The sequence below is a fragment of the Misgurnus anguillicaudatus genome, chromosome 20 (genome assembly GCF_027580225.2).
Source record: "Misgurnus anguillicaudatus chromosome 20, ASM2758022v2, whole genome shotgun sequence".
NCBI classification, from domain to species: Eukaryota; Metazoa; Chordata; class Actinopteri; order Cypriniformes; family Cobitidae; genus Misgurnus; species Misgurnus anguillicaudatus.
The window spans coordinates 7,788,736-7,813,753 of NC_073356.2; the positions used below are offsets into that span (position 1 = coordinate 7,788,736).

At 38.5% G+C, this 25,018-nt stretch overlaps 1 protein-coding gene across 5 annotated transcripts; it reads right to left on the minus strand.

Moving 5' to 3' along the window:
* Positions 1-4,561: 4,561 nt before the first annotated feature.
* LOC141351386 (uncharacterized) lies at positions 4,562-22,758 on the minus strand. 5 transcript variants are annotated; one of them, XR_012359634.1, is made up of 11 exons: positions 21,035-22,758; positions 20,396-20,435; positions 19,924-20,294; positions 16,566-16,617; positions 14,347-14,462; positions 6,171-6,434; positions 6,005-6,078; positions 5,734-5,883; positions 5,317-5,580; positions 5,135-5,217; positions 4,571-4,875 (listed from the first exon to the last, which is right to left on the minus strand). XR_012359634.1 is itself a non-coding variant. In XM_073858049.1 (5 exons), exon 1 carries the CDS (start codon positions 14,259-14,261, stop codon positions 7,638-7,640), a length of 6,624 nt encoding a protein of 2,207 aa, XP_073714150.1. In that variant the 5' UTR covers positions 14,262-14,340; the 3' UTR covers positions 4,562-4,875; positions 5,135-5,217; positions 5,317-5,407; positions 5,530-5,580; positions 6,588-7,637. The 5 variants fall into 5 exon arrangements, 3 of the variants coding, with proteins under 3 accessions (XP_073714150.1, XP_073714149.1, XP_073714148.1); XR_012359635.1 differs by lacking the exons at positions 5,734-5,883; positions 6,005-6,078; positions 6,171-6,434 and having other exon boundaries at positions 4,569-4,875; XM_073858049.1 differs by lacking the exons at positions 5,734-5,883; positions 6,005-6,078; positions 6,171-6,434; ... (3 more) ...; positions 20,396-20,435; positions 21,035-22,758 and adding an exon at positions 6,588-14,340 and having other exon boundaries at positions 4,562-4,875; positions 5,317-5,407; positions 5,530-5,580.
* Positions 22,759-25,018: the final 2,260 nt, after the last annotated feature.

The following is a 25,018-nucleotide window of genomic DNA, read 5'->3' on the forward strand; positions in this document are numbered from 1 at the left end:
CTAGGGGTGTGGCTTAATACCACTTGGCATCCACTAGTATTATTAGTTAAAGGAACAGTATGTAGGATTGTGGCCAAAACTGGTATTGCAATCACAAAACTTGTGGCTAAAACCGGTACTGCAATCACACAACTGGTGGCCAATACACAAAATGACAACATAAACATCAGTTGAGGGCTGCAACTCCACTTTTTAAATGACAATATCCTGCCCAGACCACTGTTGTCAGTGATATAAGTATTTGAAATGAAAATGATTTCTTAATGTCTAGTGACCTATCAGGGCCAATTAATTGATATAAATTTCTTACATACTGTTCCTTTAATGTTAACTTATGTTATACAATGAACTTTTTAAAGTGTTACCAAGAACTCTATACAAGAGTGGATTAGAACCCGTACTCTCTTGCATGCTAAACAAAAATGTCACCTCCCACCCATGTGGGCACATGGCTTCTGTTGGCGGATTTATGTGTTTAATGACTCACTGACGTGAAGAATCGCGAGACTTGCAATATATAAAATATATTACATTAAAAGTAATAAGATTTCTTATCATTTATTGACACCTCAGTCATAGGTCTGCAACAAATCATGTATAAGTGTTGTCTATTATTAGTACATGTTAACTATTGTTATACAATGAACATTTTAAAGTGTCACGAAAAACTCTATACAAGGGTGGATTCGAACTCTTACCCTCCTGCATGCTAAACAAAAATGTTACCTCCCACCCATGTGAACACATGGCTTCTAGTGGCGGATTTATGTATTTAATGACTCACTGACATGAAGAATCGCGAGCCTTGCAATATATTTAATATATTACATTAAAAGTATAAAGATTTCTTATAATTCTTTGTGATATAAATTTGTTATATGTTCTAAAAAAACATTATGTAACATGAGGAAAAACACTTGGAAAAATGCGCTTCATTTGAATGAATGGGTGGCTCTTAAAAGAGCCGTTGGTGTGGTGAACATTTGATGGCTTCATCTTCGAAGTTCTGCCTGCAGAGCTTCTCTGATGTTGCGCAGCAAAAGCTCATTGCCGCCTGGGCTCAGGTGGGTTCCGTCCCTGGTCAGATGGGCCAGGTTGATATTGCCGTGGCGAATGCAGCACATCCTTCTCTCTGCCAAGAAGCTTTCAATAGAACGGTTGATCCACCGCCGGCTCCGTTCGATGCCGTATGCGCTCCTAGCAGTCTGCCCTCGCCAGTTCCGACGGGGAAGAATAAATGAAAACAGAAGCCTGGTCCTGGGGAAGGTTCTGAAGACTTCGGCCAGGTCAGTCTTCATTTCCCTAAGGAAATCCAGGCGGTTGCGGCCCTCCCGACAAAGACTGTTTCCACCGAGGTGGATAACCAGGATATCAGGAGATGGAGCTCTGGCCTTGAGAGACCGCAGTACTGGAAGCAACTGCTCCCAGAGTCTGCCTCCTCTGCCCTCCCAAGTAACCCTGCAGCAAATGCTGAGATTCCTGTCGAGCCCCTCCTCACAAATGTGAGCATACAGCCTTTTAATTATAGAGCTCCCAACTATCCATACACGAGGTACACGTTCGTCCGCCATCATTGTTCGAATTATGTCAAAGTTTATGGGGAGGGGTCCCGTAACTACTCCGTGCGTGCGTTATGTATGTGCGTCTGCGTAGCAGTCTGTACGGCGTGCACACAGAAAACAGCTCACTTTAACATTTTCTTTCGCTCAGATTGTGTTAAATTGCTTGCATGTCAACATTTGCACGGTTTAGACACACATTGAAAAAAATAAACTTTCTATAAATAGTTGTTTTTTTCTGAACGATGCATATTTAAGCAATTAGTATTAAAAAAATAAATTATTTATTCGTGATTTCTTATGCTTTCTCAATAAGTGTCTCTTCTGACTGTGTGGACCAACCGTCAATCTGAGTGTAGCCTCGCCAGTGAGTAAAATAATTGTTTGAGAATCATTTAAAAAAAAAAAAACTAACCCTAAAGATTACTAAAGATATTCTATGAGGTGAAAATAATCCACGCAGAGACATTGACTCGTCTGTCAATTCCTCTAGAAAGCAGCGTGGGGTGCACTTGAGAGTTTGTTTATTTCAGACAGTAGTCTGTTTGTTTATTGCGAAATTGTGACAAATAATAGTCAGTATCGCCCTGTGGCGGTGCAGGACAGGAATTGTGGATTCATGTGGCATCTTGGTTTTAGTGGAAAAACAGGTGACCACCCTTGTTTATATTTTGTAGCAGCTCAATTTCAAAAAAAAGATTCTCTGTGTATTTTCGTCGTTTATAATTAAAAAACACATATGTTTAATTTCTCACCTGGTCATTACTGATATTTTACACAATAAACGCTTAAAAAAAGTGCATTACCAACTTTCCACTTAACTTACCTCTAGGATAGGCCCTATTTGCCTCCTAAACTGACCTTTTCTATATTTTAATCTTTAAATACATTTAATCAAAATAATATTAAAAAAATAGAAAAACGTGCAATAATGATAAAATGAACAACTATTTTATTGTAAAATAGTGCAAATACTGACTTTATTATAAAGAAGATCACTTGAACAGTTGTATAAAATAAATGATTGGATTTACTTTTTTGGAAGGTTGATTTTGTCGCCACCACTTTTTAAAAACATCTCGTGGTACGAATGAATATAATAGAAATGCCAGCCTATCTCCAGTTGGTCATCCGGTGCAGGAATATGTTTCTGAAATCATGCAGGGTCTTCCTTTCTTGATGCTCGTGGTTGCTGAGCAATGACACGCCACTTGAGCAATCTCTATTTGTTTCGGTGAAATCACAAAATAAAATGCACACAAATATGTTTGCACTGTTGATATACAATCACCAACTTACTATAAACCACTATAAACTAAAACATACTATACATGGCAACTTCGAATGAACCTCTTGCATGCTACCCACAGTCCATATGTAAATGCAGGTTTTTGTGGCAAATTTTTGTATTAACTGCCGTAAAGAGTCGAGAGAATAATAAACATACTACAGTAGATCTAATGCTTTTAACAGCAGTTTCCTTGTCAATAAATTAAACTCATGTATTTTTTTTTTTTTTTGCAATCATTAGTTCCTGCCATTAAATTAAATTTAAATGAAAAATATGCACATACAAATACATATATGTGAGGGTAAGTTAACCTTGCTTTCTGGAGTACCCCTTGGACATTCTGTGAAGTTCACAAGAACACATTTTTAATGTGCCATTGAAGAGGTTTCAATAAAGACAAAAACACTTGATGTGCCAATTCAACAAATTTATTAAAAGATTTAGAAAACGCCTGTTGTGCCAAATCCCACCTAAATGCACAGCTAGATCCTAAAATGTTGTAATAGCTCACATTTAAATATAATTTTTACATTTAAATATACATTTTACCAATTTTTACTACACGTGAAAAAGAAACAATTACTTTACAGTGGCAACAATATACTTTTACTAGTAGAAAATGATATACCTATATATGTGTGGTAACTAACTTATTTGTTAACTTCTTTAACAGAATAATAATTTTGCTTTAAATTCTTCAATTTCTAATACTTTACTGTTGAAATAATACAATATACACGGAGAAAAATTATATACCTATATGTGTAGTAACCACCTTATTTGTTAACTTGTTTAACACAATAATTTTTGCTTTAAATTCTTTTTTCAAAACTCTAATTTTTTTCACTTTCAAAAATTCTAACACAAGTTCTTATTTTGGGATAATTCCGGTAAAAATTTGTTGGGATTATTGTTAACCTTCTGCATGTTGTTTTCAAAAATATTTTAAAATACTCTATTACTGTTCACGATTTGGTTTATTACGCAGGTATTTATAAGAGTAATAAGAGTAAAGTCCTGTCATTTCAGAAAACCAGAGGGGCTTTTAACATGATTACATTTTTATTTATAATTAATTGTGGGGCCCTGGTTATTTATATTTTTATAATTTCAATTAATAAATAAATATTTGTATCGACTTGCAAACTGTTGTTTTGAAAACCCTAGTTGGCAGAGACATGAGAGGGACACAGGATTTGGCACAACACCCCCAGTGAGCAAGCCTGTGGCGACAGTGGCAAGGAAAAAACCAAAAAGGAAATAAAAAAACCTTGAGAGGAACCAGACTCAGCAGGGGGCTGCCCATCCTCTTCTGGCATGGCGTACACATTATTAATAACATTCCTATTTTAACTAATATTTTAAATTTTACTATACTTTACTATATATATATATATATATATATATATATATATATATATATATATATATATATATATATATATATATATATATATATAGAGAGAGAGAGAGAGAGAGAGAGAGAGAGAGAGAGAGAGAGAGAGAGAGAGAGAGAGTTTTATATTTTAATATCTATATATCTATATCTTGAAACCAATTATTATATTAAACTAATATTTTATATTTTAATATCTATATATCTATATATTGAAACTAATTATTATATTAAACTAATATTTTATATATTAATATCTATATATTGAAACTAATTATTATATTAAACTAATATTTTATATTTTAATATCTATATATTGAAACTAATTATTATATTAAACTAAGATTTTATATTTTAATATCTATATATCTATATCTATATATTGAAACCAATTATTATATTAAACTAATATTTTATATTTTAATATCTATATATCTATATATTGAAACCAATTATTATATTAAACTAATATTTTATATTTTAATATCTATATATCTATACATAGAAACCAATTATTTAATATGATAAAACTAAATTTTAAATAAATGAAATTAATGCAATGAGCGGTGTAGTGAAGCAGCTCCCAACATCTAGCCGCTGGATCTGACATTGCATACAGGCTGGACACCCTGAGGTAGAGGAGGTAAAACAGAGAGGCTCATATTAGTGTATTTATTTCAATTGTTTTGATTCTGCAAAACTGACAGAGCATTAAGTTCAGGTCAGATACGTGTCTTGCAAGAAACATTTAGCCACTCTTTCTTCTGAGAACCATTATACACTTTAACACTGTCTTGGTTTTCACATCAAAGCACATGCCTTTGAACAAAACATTGTATGATAAAATGCACTGAAACACTAGACTTTACCAGTAGTATTGACACTTACCTCTACTGCTTCAATGTGGTTCTTCATTTGCTTCTTTAGTCTTCAGTATTGTCCTACATGCCAAATGGGTTTGGTCACATTATCTAGCCATGAAACCAATAAATTAATAATGGGGTTACTAAATACACATATACTTACAACAAACAAAAAAAATAAAAAAATAAATAAAAGTTACAACTTACTAAAAGAAATCCAGCTTTCCAATGTATCCAGCTTGTCCTTATCGGTGTTGTAGCACACTTGATCTTCTCAGACATTCTGACCTGGCGCTTCCTGAAAAACATCAAAATCAGAATTAGCTTAAAATATTCATTCAAAAGTAGTTACGATGTGCAGTAGTACAGTGACTGAAGCAAGTTCTTAAAACACTTAGCTTTAGATGGTATATTGCATACTCATATCCATTGTTGGACAGGACTGCTATTGTCTCAAAATTCTTCCTGCAACTTTACAGAAGAGCACATATTAATAATAACAGAATAGCAGGGGACTGCAAATAAAAAATCCAGTACATATTGTCACAAATTGAACACAAAGCAAATACATCACAACAGTGTCTTACTACTTCTAACTTTACCTTACTGTAATTTATGACTTACTGCCGCTGTTGCTCTCACTGTATTGTGTCCTCCCTGGAGTTGCCACACTAATCCTCACTGCATCCTGTATGCTGCTGCCGCCACCTTTACTTCCTAGTGTCCTCCCTCAAGCTGCCACATTACTCCTTCGTCCTTCAGCCACTCTTTCTTCTGAAAACCATGATAGACTTTAACACTTGGTTTTCACATCAACGCACATGCCTCTGAATAAACACATTGTATGATAAAATGCACTGAAACACTAGACTTTACCAGTAGTATTGACACTTACCTGAGACTGCTCCTTCCTTTGTTTCTTTAGTCTTCAGTATTGTCCTCAATGCCAAATGGGTTTGGTCACATTATCTAGCCATGAAATCATCAATTGAATAATGGGGTCACTAAATACACATATACTAACAAACAAACAAAACAAATAAATAAAAGTTACAACTTACTAAAAGAAATCCAGCTTTCCAATGTATCCTGCTTGTCATTATCGGTGTTGTAGCACACTTGATCTTCTCAGACATTCTGACCTGGCAGTTCCTGAAAAACATCAAAATCAGAATTAGAATAAAACATTCCTCCAAAAGTAGTTACAATGTGCAGTAGTACAGTGACTGAAGCAAGTTCTTAAAACACTTAGCTTTAGATGGTATTTTGCACACTCATATCCATTGTTGGACAGGGCTGCTATCGTCTCAAAATTCTTTCTGCAACTTTACAAAAGAGCACATTTTAATAATAACAGAACAGCGGGGGACTGCAAATAAAAAATCTATTACACATTTTCACAAATTGAACACAAAGCAAATACATCACAACAGTGTCTTATTACTTCTAACTTTACCTTACTATCATTTATGACTTACTGCCGCTGTTGCTCTCACGGTCTGTGTCCTCCCTGGAGTTGCCACACTAATCCTCACTGCATCCTGTATGCTGCTGCCGCCGCCTTTACTTCCTAGTGTCCTCCCTCGAGCTGCCACATTACTCCTTCATCCTTCCTGCTGCTGTACCTGCTTTGTAGCTCACTGCCATAACACTGTTAAATGACCATAGATGCCAAAATCTCATTGCAACACAACCATACGCACCAACCCGTTGGCTAAGGCTGTCAGTGAGCCCCCACTGTCGTCGTTAATGCAGGTTCAGTGGCCCCCGGTTTTGTATAGCATGACAACACAACGCAAGACAACAAATCAACACGACCATACACTCCAACCCGTTGGCTAAGGCTGTCAGTGAGCCCCCACTGTCGTCGTTAATGCAGGTTCAGTGGCCCCCGGTTTTGTATGGCATGACAACACAACGCAAGACAACAAAACAACACGACCATACGCACCAACCCGTTGGCTAAGGCTGTCAATGAGCCCCCACTGTCGTCGTTAATGCAGGTTCAGTGGCCCCCGGTTTCGTATGGCATAACAACACAACCATTAGTGCACAACCATTTAAGGCTAAGGCTGTCAGAGCCCTATTGCCACTGTTAATGCTCTCTGCCCATCGTTCCATCTGTCGAAACACCACAACCATAACCGCCTACCCATTGGCTAAGGCCATCAAAGTCCCACTGGTATAACCATACACGCCAAACCGTTGGCTGAGGCCATCCAAGACCCGAAGCATGCTTCTTACCTTCCGCAGCCATGATAGCACCAAAAATCCAACCAGCGCTGCGTCTCCAGCTCCTCCGATTACACCTCCAGCACGACACAGCCTAAAGAAAGTTGATGCATGCTAACCGACATTTGCTGGTACCTTCTCCATCCATAATAGCACCAGAAACCCAACCAGCGCTGCGTCTCCAGCTCCTCCGATTGCACGTCCAGCACCACATAGCTTGAAGAAAGTTAATGCGTAGTCGGTGCCCACGATTCCGTATGGCAAAAAACACAACAATATCCGCCAACCACAGAATGTCATTTTTGCAAAATACAGTACACAGGATTATGGTAACTGTAATAACTCTGTAACACACCTGACTGGAGACACAAGTCTGGATGTGAGATGTAAATGTGATCAAGTAGTGTGTGTTTTTCAGTTGTAGCTGATGTGATTAGCTGTGTATATTCCTTTGATTGAAACATCTCCAGTATAGCCTTTCTTCCAGCACATAAAAGGTCCTCATTAAAGTCTCCACAGATGATTACAGGATATTTATCCATCATGTCCAGATAATCAAGTAGGCCCCTTAAATTTGGCAAGAATGTTTCAAGACGGTAGTGTGGTGGCCTGTACACTGCAGCAATTGTTGCACACATTGGGGTGTCAATTTTGATGACAACAAACTCCAGGTCTGTGACACTTTGGATGTACTGTCTGGACTGAGCTTGAATATCTTCTTTGCAAAATATTGCAACTCCACCACCTTCTTTCTTTGCCATTTCTGCATTGGTTGAGTAGGAGGCATGCCTATTCCGTGCAAACATCTTGTATCCTTCCAACTGGAGATGTTGTGGAATACATGAGCCAGACAAGTGACTTTCTGTTATGCAAAGAATATCCGATAATAGTAGCTCATGATGGCATCTGATATCCTCGATGTGAGATGACAGTCCTTCTGTGTTATGGTGAACTATTTTAAGTGTTTGGTCCTGGTTGATTTTCCTTATGTGTTGCAAAAGCGGCATGATTCCTTCAACTGTCGCTCTTCTCATATTTTCCAACGATGCTGTGATTTCAGGATCAGCATAAATCTTCTTTTCAACGAAGTCTGTAATGTGTAATCCAGAAAGCGATGTCGTTCGGCTGAGGGCAACGTAGGCCATTCCAGGTTCGAAAATCTTCTTCAGTGACACTACGGCAGACTGCATTGTCATACCTTGAACTTTGTGAGCTGTGCAGGCATAAGCGAGCTTTATGGGAAATTGACGACGAACTGTTCCTTTCCTCAGACTTTCTTCAGATCTCTCAATATATACAGAGTTGTCGTTTTCACCTTCCACTCTTCTGCGGTGTTTCAGACCTGCATTTGGATTGTCGAGCTGAAGTCCTAGCATGTGTACAGTGGAGATTCCATCTCTTATTTTAGTGACAATGTTAACAATCTGACCAAAACATCCATTTACAATTCCATCTTCAACATCCAGATTCCTTGTCACCATTATACGAGCTCCCACTGCAACTTGTATAAAATCCAGCAAGTCATCCTTCTTTCCAGTGACAGGTTTCTTTTGTCTTTTCATCACTCCTGTTCTTGGGTCTTTCCTGTAGTCTTCGGCATCAATGGTTATGATGTCAGTGTGAATAGCCTGTATTGTTTTGGTATTGTGCATGTGAACTTCCTTGTTGGTTGCAAATATGTGCAGAGCATCATGAGGGCAGTCTTCTGGGTTCTTTACAGCTTGGAGTAACAGAACTCGGTCTTCTTCTCTAAGAACATCAGTCTTCTGCCTCACTCGCAGTCGATTTAAAAGCTCAGCAAAGGCAAGGTCCTCCTTTTGACGCATGATCTCTGTAAGGGTAATTATTTGAAAACTGTCCTTCCAGAAGTCCAGAACATCATCTTCATACACACAGAGCGGTTTGGCTTTACCGAGAGGTGGTAGTTGGAAAAAGTCTCCTACAGCGAGAACAGAGATTCCTCCAAATGCTTTCTTGCTGCCTCTGATCTGTTGAAGTCTCCAGTTTACATAGGCGAAAAGATCCTTCGAAATCATGGACACTTCATCAATGATGAGAATTTCCACACTGCATAATTCTGCTCGTAGTTCATCTAGAGCATTCCCAAGTCCTTGATAAGGTGGCTTTAAGTTCCTTGGCAGTTTTAAAATGGAATGCAGTGTTTTACCAGATATATTGAATGCTGCTGTTCCTGTAAATGCACTCAAAATCACTGTAGGCATAGAGAGATCCCCTTCCTCCTGAAGTCGAGGCAGTTGTCTTAGGATCTTGGTTGCTTCCGTATATATGCACTTAATGACATGTGATTTTCCACAACCAGCACCACCTGACACAAAGTAAAAAAACTGTTCTGGATTATGACCCCAGACGCGCTTCTGACACCACTGACGGACAATGTAGAAAATGGCAGCCTGTATCTCATTTAGACTTTGATACATCTTCCAGACAAATTCAACACTCATCTGCGGTGCCTTTATCTGAGGAATGACTCCATCTCCATCTTCAAGAAGAATCTGGTATTCTGGCACATCATCTTGCATATCCTCTTCATCAGGATTGACATCTTCTCGTTCTGCAATGCACTCCAAATTATCCACTTCAGCTTCAGGGGCAAAAGCTGTCCAAGCATTTTCAGATGGGCCTTGTTGCTGCAACTGTTCAATTGCTTTGTCCACTTCTTCACTGTGTTTTTCGAATTTCTCCTGGTGTGTTTTCACTATTGCGCATACAGGCATTCGGAGACCAGGGTGGGAAGGAAGTTCTACAAATGCACTCTTGTAAAACTGCTCATAAGTTGGAAATGTTGGAGGTTTCAGCTGTGCATTGAAACGATGTGGCACATAAAGCTTCACTAATCTTCCATAAAACTTTTCCGGTTGTTTTTCCTCTGAAAACCGTGCGTATCGAATAACGGCAGCCTTACCGACAGATCTTTTCTGAACAAATCCCATATCGTTGAGCAGACGTTGTACATTCTTTCCCTTAGTTTGCTGACCGTACACAAGGCGGTAATTTGACACAAAGTCTGCCAGACACATATTTTCAAACTCCGGAGTTTGAGGCCTTGCTCTGTATTTATCTATTATTCCCGACATCCAAACATCCTCTGAATCTGGATTTTTGTGCAGTAGGACACTAAGGGGCAGACTCATCTTCAGAGCATCGTCATCCGTTGGTATAAACACAACACTTCGCGAACACTTCTTCATTGGTAAGCTGCATGTTCGTGCTACAGACTCTTGTGAGCTCACTTGTCTGTGTTTCGAGTATGCCTGCATAATGTGCTTCATTTCATCCTCTTCATTCACATTTGTTTCACGCACTGCTTTGATCACGTTCTTCAGCATCTCGTTCATTTCATGCTCTGGCTTGGAAATGTAGGACAACATATACATGATGCAACTGTAAGGGTCAAGTATATACTGAATGTCCATGTTAGCATTCCATGCCCTCAGCAAATCTGGATTGTATCCATTCACCCAAACCTCCTTTGGATCACGCTTTAGCAAGATCACACTTGAAGTGGACAACTCCCTGGTGTACTTCATGTAATCTTCCATGGACAAATTACATTTTGTCAGTAGTTCAGGCAAGTTTTCAAAGGTGGCTTGGGGATCATTCAGCAAATCCCACAAAGGTTTGAGTTTCGTCCTAGCATCACTCATTGCTTTTCGAACAGCATCTGACCTTGAGCTTCTTCTGTCTTGATGGCTATCCTCTTCAGTTTCCTCTTCTTCAGGTCGCTGTGGTCGTGGACGAGTTATTGTGGTGTCAGACATTGGTAATTTAGGGAACCCAAACCTACACAACACATTTCCTTTCTTGCATGACTTGGAGTGTTTTCTGCTGTGAAGCTGAACCTCTGTGACAATCTGATGAAGTTCAGGATCAGTCGTGGAATCAGGAAGCCTGCATGTTATGTAGCGATCAATAAAGCCACAAACAACTTCATCAGAATCACTTTCGAACTCAGGTGCATCCTTTACCCATGCAAGCAGATGTATATGTGGGCTTCCTCTTGCTTGAAACTCAACTCTGTAAAAGTAATCTTCAACCTTACCAATGGGTTGGGCAGGTGACAAAAGCAGGTGAGTCATCAGTGCGTCCACTCGTTTCTCAAACATCCGCATGACAGTAACAGGGTTACTTCGAAGGATTTCACATTTTGTCATCCAGTCAAGCTCTGCAAAATCGACGTCTTCCCCTTGCTGAGCCTTGATTGCCGTAATTACTTCAGGCCATCGCATTTCGGCCGCACTGAATGTGCAAAAGAAAGTTGGTGTTCCCAACTGCCTGATCATGGCTTGTAGATCTCTTAGTGTTTTCTCCCAGTAAGATGGCGAACCTCTCAGGGGTTGCATGAACCGTGTGGCATCTTTGTTGTGCACCAGTCTTTCAACCTCATGGTTATCTTGAAGCAACCTGTTGGAAATTCTTCTGCCATCTCTTGTTATAGGTTTGCCTTTCCGCAACTGGACAGTCATGCTGTTCCTGGCCAGATGTGTTTCTGTCGCAAACTGTGCAAAGAAAAGGTAACTCTGGTCTCTTGCAAACCGTGTATCCACAGAGAACAATCTTGCATTGAAATACATACTTGGTGACAATGCTTTTTCTCTTGCCTCATCAATTGTGTTATGTCCAGTAGGGAACTGAACAGGGAACGCCATGGCTTCCAGCTTTGGGATTTTGAAAAATCCAACAGGTTTTTTTCCCTGAGCAGGTGCAATGCTGAATATTCCCTCGCCATATGATAAAATCTCCTGGCCGATGTCAGGTGGCTGCATACATGTGTCCAGAGTGAGGCCAGGTCTAAGTTCATCCTGTTCCTCTACACTCACATGTCGCTCCTCCTCTTCAGCAACACCGAGTTCTTCTTCTTCTTCTTGTTCTGTATCATCAACTTCCCCATCAATGTCACTTTCAAACAACGCAGTTTCGCTTATAGAGATATCTTTGTATTCTGAGTGTATCTCTTTTAGTTTTAATAAAGCTGCTAGCACGTTGTGCATATTCACAGTATGGAAGTGCTGGTATCCTTTAAACTTGATGTGTCTTTTAAGCTTCACTTGTAGTAACTGGGACTCACTACTAGGTCTTGGCAGACAGTTGACCGTCTTCTCCATATCAGAAGGCACACACACAACCGCACCTTGCACAGCTCTTTGTTGACCTTTGGGCAGTGCAATAATTTTTGCAAACGGTACAATTTTGGCAATAAGCTGACGTTCAAGCACATTCAATTCTAGTAATTCTGCAGGGATGTGTGCCAATTCAAGTTTGTTTGCCACTGCAACTGAAGGCACATTTCCTCTCTTAAGATGGCTGTCGCAAGTGTGGCAAATCCATTCCCGTCTTCTTAGTTCTGGAACTGCACAAGGAACACTGCAGCTACTGTCACAAGCATGAACATATTGCTTGGTTAAGCAAGATATGGCTATATGTGGATTTTTAATGTAACAACTTCTATTACAGAGCCTGACTTGATTTGGAAACATAGCTCTGTGACAGACTGTGCAGACATGTGTGGGACCATGTTGAATGTTACATCTGAATGCATCTATGGCACATTGCATTACTTTGTTGACCAAAGGTTGTGGTGTTTCCTTTCTGGAACTGATGTATGGTTGATATTTCTTTTTGATCCGGAGTGCACATTGCAACTTATGAAATATGTGGTATGCAACATCATTGACACGTTTCTGTGTTTTGTACAAGGTACAATGTAGCATGTGATGTGCTCTAAACTCTGGGTCATCTGCATATCTCTTGACCATGTACTCTTTCATCTTCTTTTGGAAGACAGTATCCGTACTGTACCTCCTCACCATGTACTCTTTCATCTTCTTTTGGAAGTCAGTATCCGTGCTGTACCTCCTCACCATGTACTCTTTCTGCTTTGATTGGATAGATGTATCTGTGGTGTACCTTTTTACCATGTACTCTTTCTGCTTTGACTGGAAAAGAACATTGGTTTGGTACCTCCTGACCATGTACTCTTTCTTCTTTGTCCGAGCAACAGCACATGTGTTATACTTTCTAGTCATGTGCTGTTGGATTTTCTGCCTGAATTGAAGATCTTTATTATATCTCTGTTTTTTGGCTCTGTTTTTCTTTATTTGATATTCTAAACAGGCTGCATATCGTTCTTTTTCATATTTCCTTTTCCTTGTTATTCTTTGTCTTTGACATGAAGTTTTGTCTTTTGATTGTTGTTTCTCTTGTGCAGCTATTTTCCTCTTTTCTTTTCTTCTGCGCTTCTTATTTGTTTTTATCACCTGCAGGTTTTTATTCACTTTAACAACATGGATTTGTGGGGTTTTGGCTTTAACAATTTTTCCTTGTTTTGGAAGAGCCAAATTTATTTGCGAGACTTGTATACAAGCTGATGGTGCTGACTGTTCACCAAATTGCTGCTCCATTTCAAATGCCACAGGCATAAATTCATAGCCAGCATTATCAGCGTGATCCTGGAAGACCCTGAGAATTCTGTCTATCATGTCACTTAGGTCGGTAAAAGTTAACATGACAGCAGTTCCATTACCAGTTGGATGGCGCAAACCTTCGGCAGTCCTTGAGTGTGAATCAAAAAATCCATATCTTCCAGATTGGTCTCTGAACACCGCAACACATTCAGGAGCAACCATGAGCAAAGCATGGCTAACATCTGCTGAGAGACACTGCATTCTTTCAGCAAGAGGGATAAACCATTCTTCCGTGCCAGGGAGCCCTCTGGCTCTGAGGTATCCCATCTTGATTGCAGACTTTTGCACACTGTATGTTCGGGTAAATGTTGAAATGTTCAGTGGTACATCCTCCATAGCAAGATGGTCTTGAAGAAATCTTTGTTCATGCATAAGCTGCATTTTAACACCAACATACAAAGCATCTCCTTCCTCTAAAATTCTATTAAGATCAGACATCCCAAACTGAATCCCTTCACTGTGGTTGGCCAAGAATATTAGATCTACACATGTGCACTGATGATTCCTTGAGAAAACATCATACCTTACATCACCCTGGCAATGGGACGCCTGCACAGACAAAACTCTGGGTGCACTGTCTTCTACATGTAGTCTGCCAGATTCCCGAGCTACAGCAGTAGGGAGGCTTGCCTGTTCAACCTGTAAATAATCATTAATGGAATCCTTAAAAATCCTTCATATAGTCAAATTATTTTCAACTGTGAATCAATAATAAATCTTATAATAGTTCAATGATTTAGGTTCCACCATATATAAATTATAGGAAATACATTACTTTAAGATAAAGACATACAACTTGTTTAATAATGTGGACCAACTTTTTAAAGTAAGTTTCCCTTTAATTAAGATCTCCTGCAAACTATTGAATAGACCTGTCTGGCATTGATATCAGCTAAAAGATATGGGAAATAAAACAAAAGGCAAGTTCATAAAAACCTGAATGTTTTTTTTTTTTTACTAAAATCTTACTAATATGTGGCATGCATAATAATTTAGAACACAGATCACAGCATAATCCAGTAAGTGTGGGGTTTCATTTAAAGCCTCCAGTGCTAATTCCTAGCGATGTGCAATTAATAATTTTTCGATTTCAATTTCAATGTTTGCACATTTCAATTGCAAAAACAAGATAATCAAGGTAATTCAATTAGTGTGCCACATTTAGTTTATGTCATTTCGTCTTGTGTTAATAAATCCAGTGCATCATAAGCAGCTGCGCCTCTCTCTGTGTCTCGCGTGCACGCGCTCTTGTATCCGTCCAAACACAAAGTTATTCTTACGTACTTGTTCAGTTTTATGCGTTTCAAGCGAGCAAAGGCAAACTATCCCTTTTGTTTAAAATATATTTTGCTGCATCTTGGTACCCCTCTCACTGTCACGCACATGCAGAGCTGCGCACTGGCATCTGTCCGAAGTCAGATCACAAGGTAATAATCCTGTTTATGTTTGTAAAGTTGTATGCCTTTTTAAGCCAGATGTAGCAAAACATGCCTCGAACTTATAATATTAATTGCGTTCCGCTGGACTGATGTATTTAAAAGGAACTTCTGACTGCTTGATATGTGAAGCCTTCTGCAACAACACTGAACAAATGCATTGAATTGTGTCTGATTTTTTTCAAAAATAACCGTAATTATGTTTTTTTCCATAATCCAGCAGCCCTAATTCCTAAATGTAATTTTACAGTGAGAGAGCAGGGGGGGGACAGCACGAGTGAGGAAGCAAGAGAGAGAGACTGTAGCACTACTCACCCACTCACATTGCTTTTGATGTAAAGTGTTTGCAAATGCTTTTGCATTAACTTTAGACATTCTCTGCCGTTAATGGACATCTCCGCCACCGCGCCAACTAAATTCAAAATGTATCACGCGCTATGATGTGCTTCCTGAACATTCAACAACGGTCCATGTGAATCAGATCTCGGCGCGTCATAGGAATTTAATGAGGCTTCGAGGCAGAATTTTTGCCTGAATTGGGTTTGTAGGGTAACTGAAAGAGGTGTGTCACAAAAGGGAAACATGCAAAATGTGCAGTACTAGTGGTCCTCCAGGACAGGTTTGAAAACCCCTGCTCTAGTCTACTTTCCTTAGTTTCAGGTAAGCTAAAGCTTCTGATTGCAAAAGAGTTTCTGAATAATTCAATCATACTTTAGCACAAATTTGGCTATACTCAAGAAACCTGTTATTTACTGCATTTCTCTGATCTGGCTCTTCTAACTTTCAGTCCGTGTGTGCGCGCACTGCGCATACAAGTGAATGACATCAGAGGAGCACGAGAAAAACCTGAGACAGTTATGAACTCGACAGAGAACTTCCCTGTGTCCATTAATTGTATATAGCAGGAAAAGTTATCAGTCTCTTCTCAGCATGAGAAATACAAGGTGTGGCATGTGAGTGTGTGAACTGACTAAAATGCTTGTGTCTCACAGTGAATGCATGACACTTGAGAGCCCTGCTGAATATACTGTTGTTCCTCCGCGATTAACTTCTACTTTGCAGAATACAGATTGCAATCTTAACGTCCTGCACACAGATTTCGAAATACTTTCACACAAAAGACAAGTTTGCGATTATTATTATAAATGTAGTCATGTACGCGGCGCACTTCCGAAAAAATTGGTTCCGATTTATGGCTGGTCAGCCGGTGCATCCCTACTTGACATATTTCCATACAGTTTATTACAATCTCGTTATGGTATAATTTTTGTTCAGCCAAAGCAACAAACAAAAAGATCACTATTACCTTTCTCCAACGCGTCTTCTGAGCCTGTGATCTCTTTCCTTTCCGTGGCATCCTTTAAAATATCAAGAGATAAGAAAAAATTATCCTTTCAAAAATATAGTTTGACTTAACTAAGTTACTTCAAGTAACTTTAACTCAAGTCTTAAAGGGACACTCCACTTTTTTCAAAAATATGCTCATTTCTCATCTCCTCTTTTCGCATAATCCATTAAATCTGATTAGACCATTAGCATCGCTATGCTAAAAGTGCTACTGTTGAAAAATGAGTGTCCCTTTAAGAGTAAGTCATGTGTCTCTTCCTAATCATCAAAATAAATTCAGTTAAAAGACAGAGAATAAATTCTGTAGGAAAGAGTATACTATGTAGAGCCCTGCAAGCCCGTCAGGCCCCACCGGCTAAGCCCATTTGGGCCGGGCTCGGGCCGTTTTTTTTTTTACAGACCGGGCTCGGGTCGGGCTTATTTTAGCGTCTCTCCTCATTGTGTGTGTGTGTGTGTGTGTTTGCGTGTGTAGCAGAGACAGCGCGCATCTAAGGCTGTGTTTACATTAATGGGTTTATCCTTTAAAACGTTCGTTTTGCTACGTTTACGCCTTTCATTTACACACCACCATTTTCGACCCTCATAAGCGGATTCGTTCGCAAAAGCTGCAGACCCTGTTTTAGTTTGAGAACTCAAGACGTTGCGCTGCAGTGTAAATGAACGTAGATGGAGTCTTATGTAAACGAACAGCTCATGTTAATGTGACAGCGCATCATTTTCAAAGTAAAAATTATTTTTAATCAGGTAAATGGAGGTTTGCAACGGAGGTTTTGCCAAAAATAGTAAACATCTACCAACCAGCTACTATTATAAACGCTATATCAGATTGTTTTATGTATTCTTATAGATAATGTCTGTTTTATATTTATGATTGAGTATTGTTGGGTTTGAATATTGTTGTAATGTTGTTGTTGTTGTTTTGTTTAAATTTAGTTAGCTTATTACGAAAGATTAGCCTGGGTGCCAGCCGATCTTAGACCCGCCCACAAGAATTTGAAAACGGGAAGATCGGACTGGGGTTTCACCGTTGAGGAGCTGCTATGCTAGGACTAGATCTGGTCGAACCAATCAAATTGTCAGGGCGGGCTTTATACGATGATGGACAGATAATCAACAGTAACGTAATGACCCACGTCACCAAAGAGCGCGTGTGTTGAATGGCTGCGCTGTAGAGTTCAGATGTGTGGATTCTGACATTGAGTCTGTTCTAAAAGATATCGACAGAGCATTGATTTTAAAAGAGGAACAGAGAAACGCGAGCAGGGATTTGTTGATGTTTTTGCTGTCCTTCCCACGGGATTCGGAAAAAGTTGGTCGCAACTGAAACGGGTAACGTTATCACGGCGACGCAACTCAGCGTGCACGACGAGATGGATATAAATAGCGGTCGTTGCCAGCTTCTTTTCGGAAGCCCGGAATCGTGGTTGCTGAATAAGTGGAGGGACGTGCTAGGCTCCAATATTTTCAAGCCAACGTAATGGGTCTCGTCGTGGATGAAGTTCACCGAACGTACAATAGTCTTACTCTATGACTTAGTAAATACTTCATGTTGTGATATAAACGAAATGTTGTAAACATAATAGGTGTTGATGTACATTCGCTAACTCAGACTTAGTATAATCACGATGTTAGTGTCATTGTAGCGAAATAACTAGCAGCTCGTCAGGCTGCAAAGACGTAATTTCAACATACGTCACACACTCCGTTGCTCTGATTGGTCATAGGTCTATCCAATTGAGTAAGGAGGCATTTTTCGGTTGAGACACGCCTCATAATTATAGCTCAATGGAGCGGTATCAGACTCAAATTCTGACTAGAATTGAGTATGACAACGTCAGGCTAACGAAAGATAGACCGTAATTTTAAACGCCATACGCGTTGTAAAGATCAATTTGAAGGGAGAATTGTAATGGGTCAGACATTATTTATTTTCGAGTTTAATTCAAGTTTTTCTTGCTACTTTAAAATGAATGTCGTTTCATATAATTTGTCTCTTAATTTTAATCGATGTTTTGTTGATAAGTTTTGTGAATATAAATTAATAAAAACAATAAAATCAATGTCATATTAAAGGCGGAGTCCACGATGTTTGAAAAACGCTTTGGAAAAGGAGACGGGCCGACTACCAAAACACACTTATAGCCAATCAAATCAAATCAAATGCCGGGTTGCGTATGTGTGGGGCGGGTATATCAACAGAAGGTCCAGATTCTATTGGGGTAGGGGCGTGTTTGTTTAGGTGATTTCAAATATCAGCATTGGCTTTCAAACATCATGGACTCCGCCTTTAATATTAAATGCTCGTTTACCCGATTGCGCTTTTTGCTATCTGTGTTGCTAGCAGAGGACGTGCACGGACCTCGCACACTTTTAAAAATTAACGTCATACTAATTTTTATTTTATTAATTGCACACTGAACAGCGACAGGTAAGGGAAGATAAGTTATTTAGTGTTTTTCTGAAGAATACAGTCAGTGCCTACAAAAATTTTCAAATGGACTATAAGATCATCAATAGAACTGTTAACAATGAACTATTATAACTCCCTACATTAAAGCAATAAGCATTTCTGTAGGCTAAAGCTATACTTCACCTCTTATTACGCATCCGAAAGAGAGAGCGCGCATCAAAGAGAGCGTGCATCAAAGAGCGCGCGCGTCAGAGAGAGGTTAAAAGTGATTGATATTGGTCTCCGGTCAGGTCGGGCTGAAAAAATTGCAGGCATTGTCGGGCTGGGGTCGGGTAGGGCTTGAACACTTCGGGCCAGGGCCGGATTAGGGCTGGAATTTTTGGCCCGTGCAGGGCTCTACCGTGCAGGGCTCTAATACTATGGAAGTAAATGGGGTCCACGAACGGTTTGGTTACAAACATTTCTCAAAATATCTTCCTTTGTGTTCATTAGAACAAAGACATTTATACAGGTTTGTAAAAACATGAGGGCGAGTAAATGATGACAGAATTTTTATTTTTGGTGAACTATCTCTGTAAAAGACAAAGTGGCAGTTTCCCAGAAAGGGGTTAGACTAGTCCTAGACTAATAAATGTAAGAGCTGTCCAAACTGAAAACAACTTGTACTGACATATCTTAAAATACACCAGTCCCCTTTATTTTGCCTCAAAATGCACACAAGTAATGTTTTTAGTAAGGCATTTTTGTTAAAAATAGTTCTATTTCCTAAATAAACTAATGCCTAGTCCTGGCTTAAGCTAATCCCTGTCCGGGAAACCACCCCATAGAGAAATATAATTGCTAATTAGTCAAATTAATTTAATCAGGATACTCCAATTTACACATTCTTTCCACTGAAGTATGTTACCTGTTGAGCCTGCAAAGATAAAACCTGTAGAGTAGCCTAAAGAAGAAAAAACAGTTTAATAACAATGCAAGACAGTATGTATATATTTAAATGGCAAAATGCAATTGTAAAATACAATAAACAATTAGGTTTTAAGAACAATAAAAGTAAAGTAAAAATGTAATGCCCTGTATAAGAAGTAAAACAAAGAGCACAAAAAGTCTATAAGATATCTATTAACTAATCTATATATTTTCTATCTATCTATATCTAAACAAAAAAATGCCTTATTAAAAAGAAGGCAAAACACAAAAAAGTACAATAAAAGTAACGGCCTTAATGTAAGTATGTATATAAACTGCTCTCTGAAGAAACAGCCAAAACACAGGAATCTGAAAAAGAAACAAACATAATAAGCCACAGTATAACTACAATCATGGTCGTTATATCATGTAAATTTTAAAATACTGCTTAAAAATCCATCAACACTGACCCAGGTAAAAAGTGCAGCAGTTGTAGTTTAGTCAGTAAAGCTGAAAAAAAAGATAACATCATGAAAACAAGAAAACTCAAGTCAACTATGCATAACATGCATGTCAGGCATCAATTATATTTTTTTATTTTTTTAAAAATGAAAATAAATGAATAAATAAAAATAAATAAAATAAATAAAAATTAATTGTTAGGAATGTATCTCGAGAATGTCTTTTTCTTAGAATAACCAGTCGTACATACAAGGCAAGTTATGCCAAATATACATGTCTTGGACTTAGTGGACTGGCCATTGGAACAGGTCTACATCAAGAAACCTGGGGGAAGATTCAGACTTCCCTTATATAGTACAAGTGGTTTGAAGAATGGTTGATTAATCTGATATTTATTATTTGTATAAACAATATCGATGGTCTCGATTGTGACATTGCATAAGAATAAAAACAGACAAAATAGGCGCAGGCAGAGAATATATTTTAGTGACTGAGGGCAAAGCACGACCAGGCCAGTGACAATACTGTTTACTGGCCCAAGCATCTGTCATGCTAGCCCTGGGCCACCGGGCAGTCCTTTAGAGCCGTGAGCCCTGAAGGCGTTTTGAACAAACAAAATCTGAAGCTGTCACAAATTAATTTATTACCTCCAAATGCAGGAATGTCAGCTCATGAATCAGTATTCTAAAACAGAGAAAACAGTGTCACACATAAAACTCAAATACAATCAAAAATATATATACAGAAAGAAAGCAAAAGACCAGTTATAGACATATGGAGGCCCAAAACAAATTTAATTTTCATGGCCCCTGCCTCACTCCCCTCAAATTTTCTGAATATAAAAGTGTTTTTCTTACACTATAAGTTTTTATCTTTAGTAGAAGTAGTAGTAGTAGTAGTAGTAGTAGTAGTAGTAGTATTGCAGTCATTCATTTACAAACCCATGCACTTTTTGTGATAACAAAAAAATGTGTATTATATACAGTAAAAGGATGAAGAACTGTTTTCAGTTCACATAATTCAAACATGCATTTACACTGTCTATGAATCCGCCCCTTTATTACTTATAAATCAATATCAGTTTCGTTTATTATATTTGTCTAGCTGGGTATGATCAGAATTCCCCATCAATGAACCAGTTTACAGTATTCTCTGTACTGTAGGCTATGTACATATTATGTATTGCAATACCATACATATGCAACATAGAGGCTACACAAATGAGCTGCTACTGAAAGTAAAACAGACTAACTGCTAAGAACACAGAATACAACAAGCTATTCTAAAATTATGCTGATCCATAGAACAAGATCAATTTATTTTCATAATGCATTATAATTGATTCAGTATACCTGCATTAAGCGCTGGACTGTCTGTGTGTGCATGCTGAGTAGGGGTGCAACAGTTCAAATGACTGGTTTGGTGTGTGTCACTATGCAAGTCAATGGTTACAAAAAGCTGTGTGTATACCATCATTTATCAAAATATCTTCTTTTGTGATCATCAGAAAAAAAGAAATTCATACAGGTTTAGAACAACATGAGGATGAAAAAATAATGACAGAATTTACATTTTTGGGTGAACTATCCCTTTAACATTTAGACACAGAAGGCAATGTGTGCTGTTTCGGTCTCACCTGCGATGCGTGCTATTAAATGGTCATGACGGCTCTATAAGTGACTCATCATATTAGATACATTGCCTTGAGCATACGGCACTCGGGCCATGCGAAGTTTACACATACAGGCGCGCGCACGAGCACAAGCACACACACGTGAGGAGAAACTGTGAAGTTAGCAACTGATTTGCACACTTGATTCGACGGGTATTTCACGTAAACAAATTCAGAGCGTATGGGTTGTTTTATTTCACCGACCAAACTAGAGATGCGGTCTAATAAAACGTGCGTGCCGAACCATAGGAGGTTAATTGACGAGATCCGTTACACCCCTAATGTTGAGCATTTCGCTTAGCAGAAAGAAATCTGTTTAAAACGGTTTTAATAGACGATTACTAATCAGTTGGACAGTGCATTCCTATGCTTAACGAAAACGTGTATGATTGGTTCTTCCGTGCAGCTTAACCCTCAAGTCAATGCAATGCCACGCCACAATCTGCACTTATAATTGTCATATTCACCTCAGTCTCTAAGGAACGTAAAATACAAAAACGGCAAAAGCAGTTTAATTATTTTCTTAACTTGCACGTTTAGTAAACACATCGTGAATCCCTAAAAAAGGCGCCAACATGAATACACGTTCGACGTATCTCCTAATCTTACGAAATAAAACATAAGCTAAACACTCCACACAGCTAAAACCATTGACATAGTATCAATCAAACACAGATCTTACCAAAAGTTTGTGGCTAACACGAGATACGTCTCACAGACATGATTAGTAGAGCACGCTTTAAATTCATCAAACGAAACTACACGCCAAATGATAATACAAATAATATATAGCCTAACGTTAAATTTAAAAAGATATTAACTAAGATAAAGAGCTACATTTGATATTTTAAGTGCTTATTAAAGAGCAGGGGAATATCAACCTTAGACAACTTACCTCAGGAGGAGAATAAATCCCGTAGCAACCGCCCGGCAGCAACTTCGTCACAGTCAGCCTCATATAGCCAATCAGCAGCCAGCATTAACTGTCGCTATAATGAGCCCATGTTTACTGTGATTTTTGTGTTTTTAATTTATAATAATTATTGTACATTTATTGAATCATTTGCAATATATTACAATTTCATTCAATTTTAAAATAAATAAAAATAAATGCGTGGGTATTTCATTCCTCTACGTTTAGAGAACGTCCCTCTAACCTTCTGCAAACGTTAAGAGAACGTTGCGCTAACGGTCTGCTAACGTTGCCATAACGTTCCCCTAACCTTTATATTGTGATATGCCTAAATCCAAATAATCAGACTAAAATCATGTGTTAAACAGTGTTTAATGTTCAGAGAACATGACCTAGAGCGTTTTAAAAAAAAATAATACCTCAGGATACATTGTATTAAGATAACGTTGCATTTTATAAAATATATAAATAATGACTTCAAACAATTATCGACCCTTATGAAAAGTAACCATGGTTTTTTTACAGTTAAAAGAAAAAAAAAACATTGTTATTTAGTAAAACCATGATTACCACAAAATAACCATGGTTTTGACAACCATCCTAGCAAACACAGAACGTTCACCTAAATTTCCCATATGGTTATTTTTTGGGAACCAAGTGAGAACATTCTGGGTACGTTCCCTGTAGGTTATGTTTAGTTTTTATTTTTATAACCCAGAGAGAAAGTTCCCAGAACGTTCCCTGTAGGTTATTTAAGATAAAACAAATACAACTTTTATGATGGATGGCATTTACAAAGGCAACTTAGTTAAGCTCCCAGGGCAGCTCACTGGGCATTCACTACTGTATCTTTACTACTGCTGCTATCCATACATTTTTTTTAAGGAAAGATGTATAAGTGGTAAGATCTGTAAAGTGTTTATTTATCTGTAAAGTGATATCTGTTTTAAGCCCTCTATCTTGTTATTATTTATATATTTTATAAAATACAATGTTATCTAAATACAAAACTCCAGTTCTTGTTCTCTGAACATTAAACACTGTTTAACACATGATTTTTAGCCTGGATATTTGCATGCAGGCATATCACAATATAGAGGTTTACTCCGAGCTACAAATCAAACGGTCCAACTCCCGTGTCTCTACGATGTTCTGATGCGGAGATATAAGGATTAGTTTATTTGATTGCTAGGGTACTATATTTGGTTGCTAAGGAGAAATTGGCATCCACTGGTGACTACACTCCGAGTCACGAGTCAAACGGTCCAGCCCCTGTGTTTCTATGATGTTCTGATATGGAGATATAAGGCTTTGTTTATTCGGTTGCTAGGGTACTGTATTTGGTTGCTAGGGAAAAAATGGCATCCACTAGTGATTATATGCCAAGTCACAAGTAAAATGGTCCAACCCCTGTGTCTCTACGATGTTCTGATGCAGAGATATAAGGCTTTGTTTACTCTGTTGCTAGGGTACTGTATTTGGTTGCTAGGGAAAAAATTGGCATCCCATAATGATTACACTCTGAGTCACGAGTCAAACGGTCCAACCCCCGTGTCTCTACTATGTTCTGATGTGGAGATATAAGGCTTTGTTTACTCTGTTGCTAGGGTACTGTATTTGGTTGCTAGGGAAAAAATGGCATCCCATAGTGATTACACTCTGAGTCATGAGTCAAACGGTCCAACCCCTGTGCCTCTACGATGTTCTGATGCGGAGATATAAGGCTTTGTTTACTCTGTTGCTAGGGTACTGTTTTTGGTTGCTAGGAAAAAAAGTTGGCATCCCATAATGATTATACTCCGAGTCACGAGTCAAACAGTCCAACCCCCATGTCTCTATGATGTTCTGATGCGGAGATATAAGGCTTTGTTTACTCTGTTGCTGGGGTACTGTATTTGGTTGCTAGGGAAAAAATTGGGATCCCATAATGATTACACTCTGAGTCACGAGTCAAACGGTCCAACCCCCGTGTCTCTACGATGTTCTGATGCGGAGATATAAGGCTTTGTTTACTCTGTTGCTAGGGTACTGTATTTGGTTGCTAGG

What these genes read in the sequence shown, in the direction of transcription:
- LOC141351386 (XM_073858049.1), bottom strand. Translation starts at nt 14,261, where the DNA reads ATGTCTGATCTTAATAGAATTTTAGAGGAAGGAGATGCTTTGTATGTT.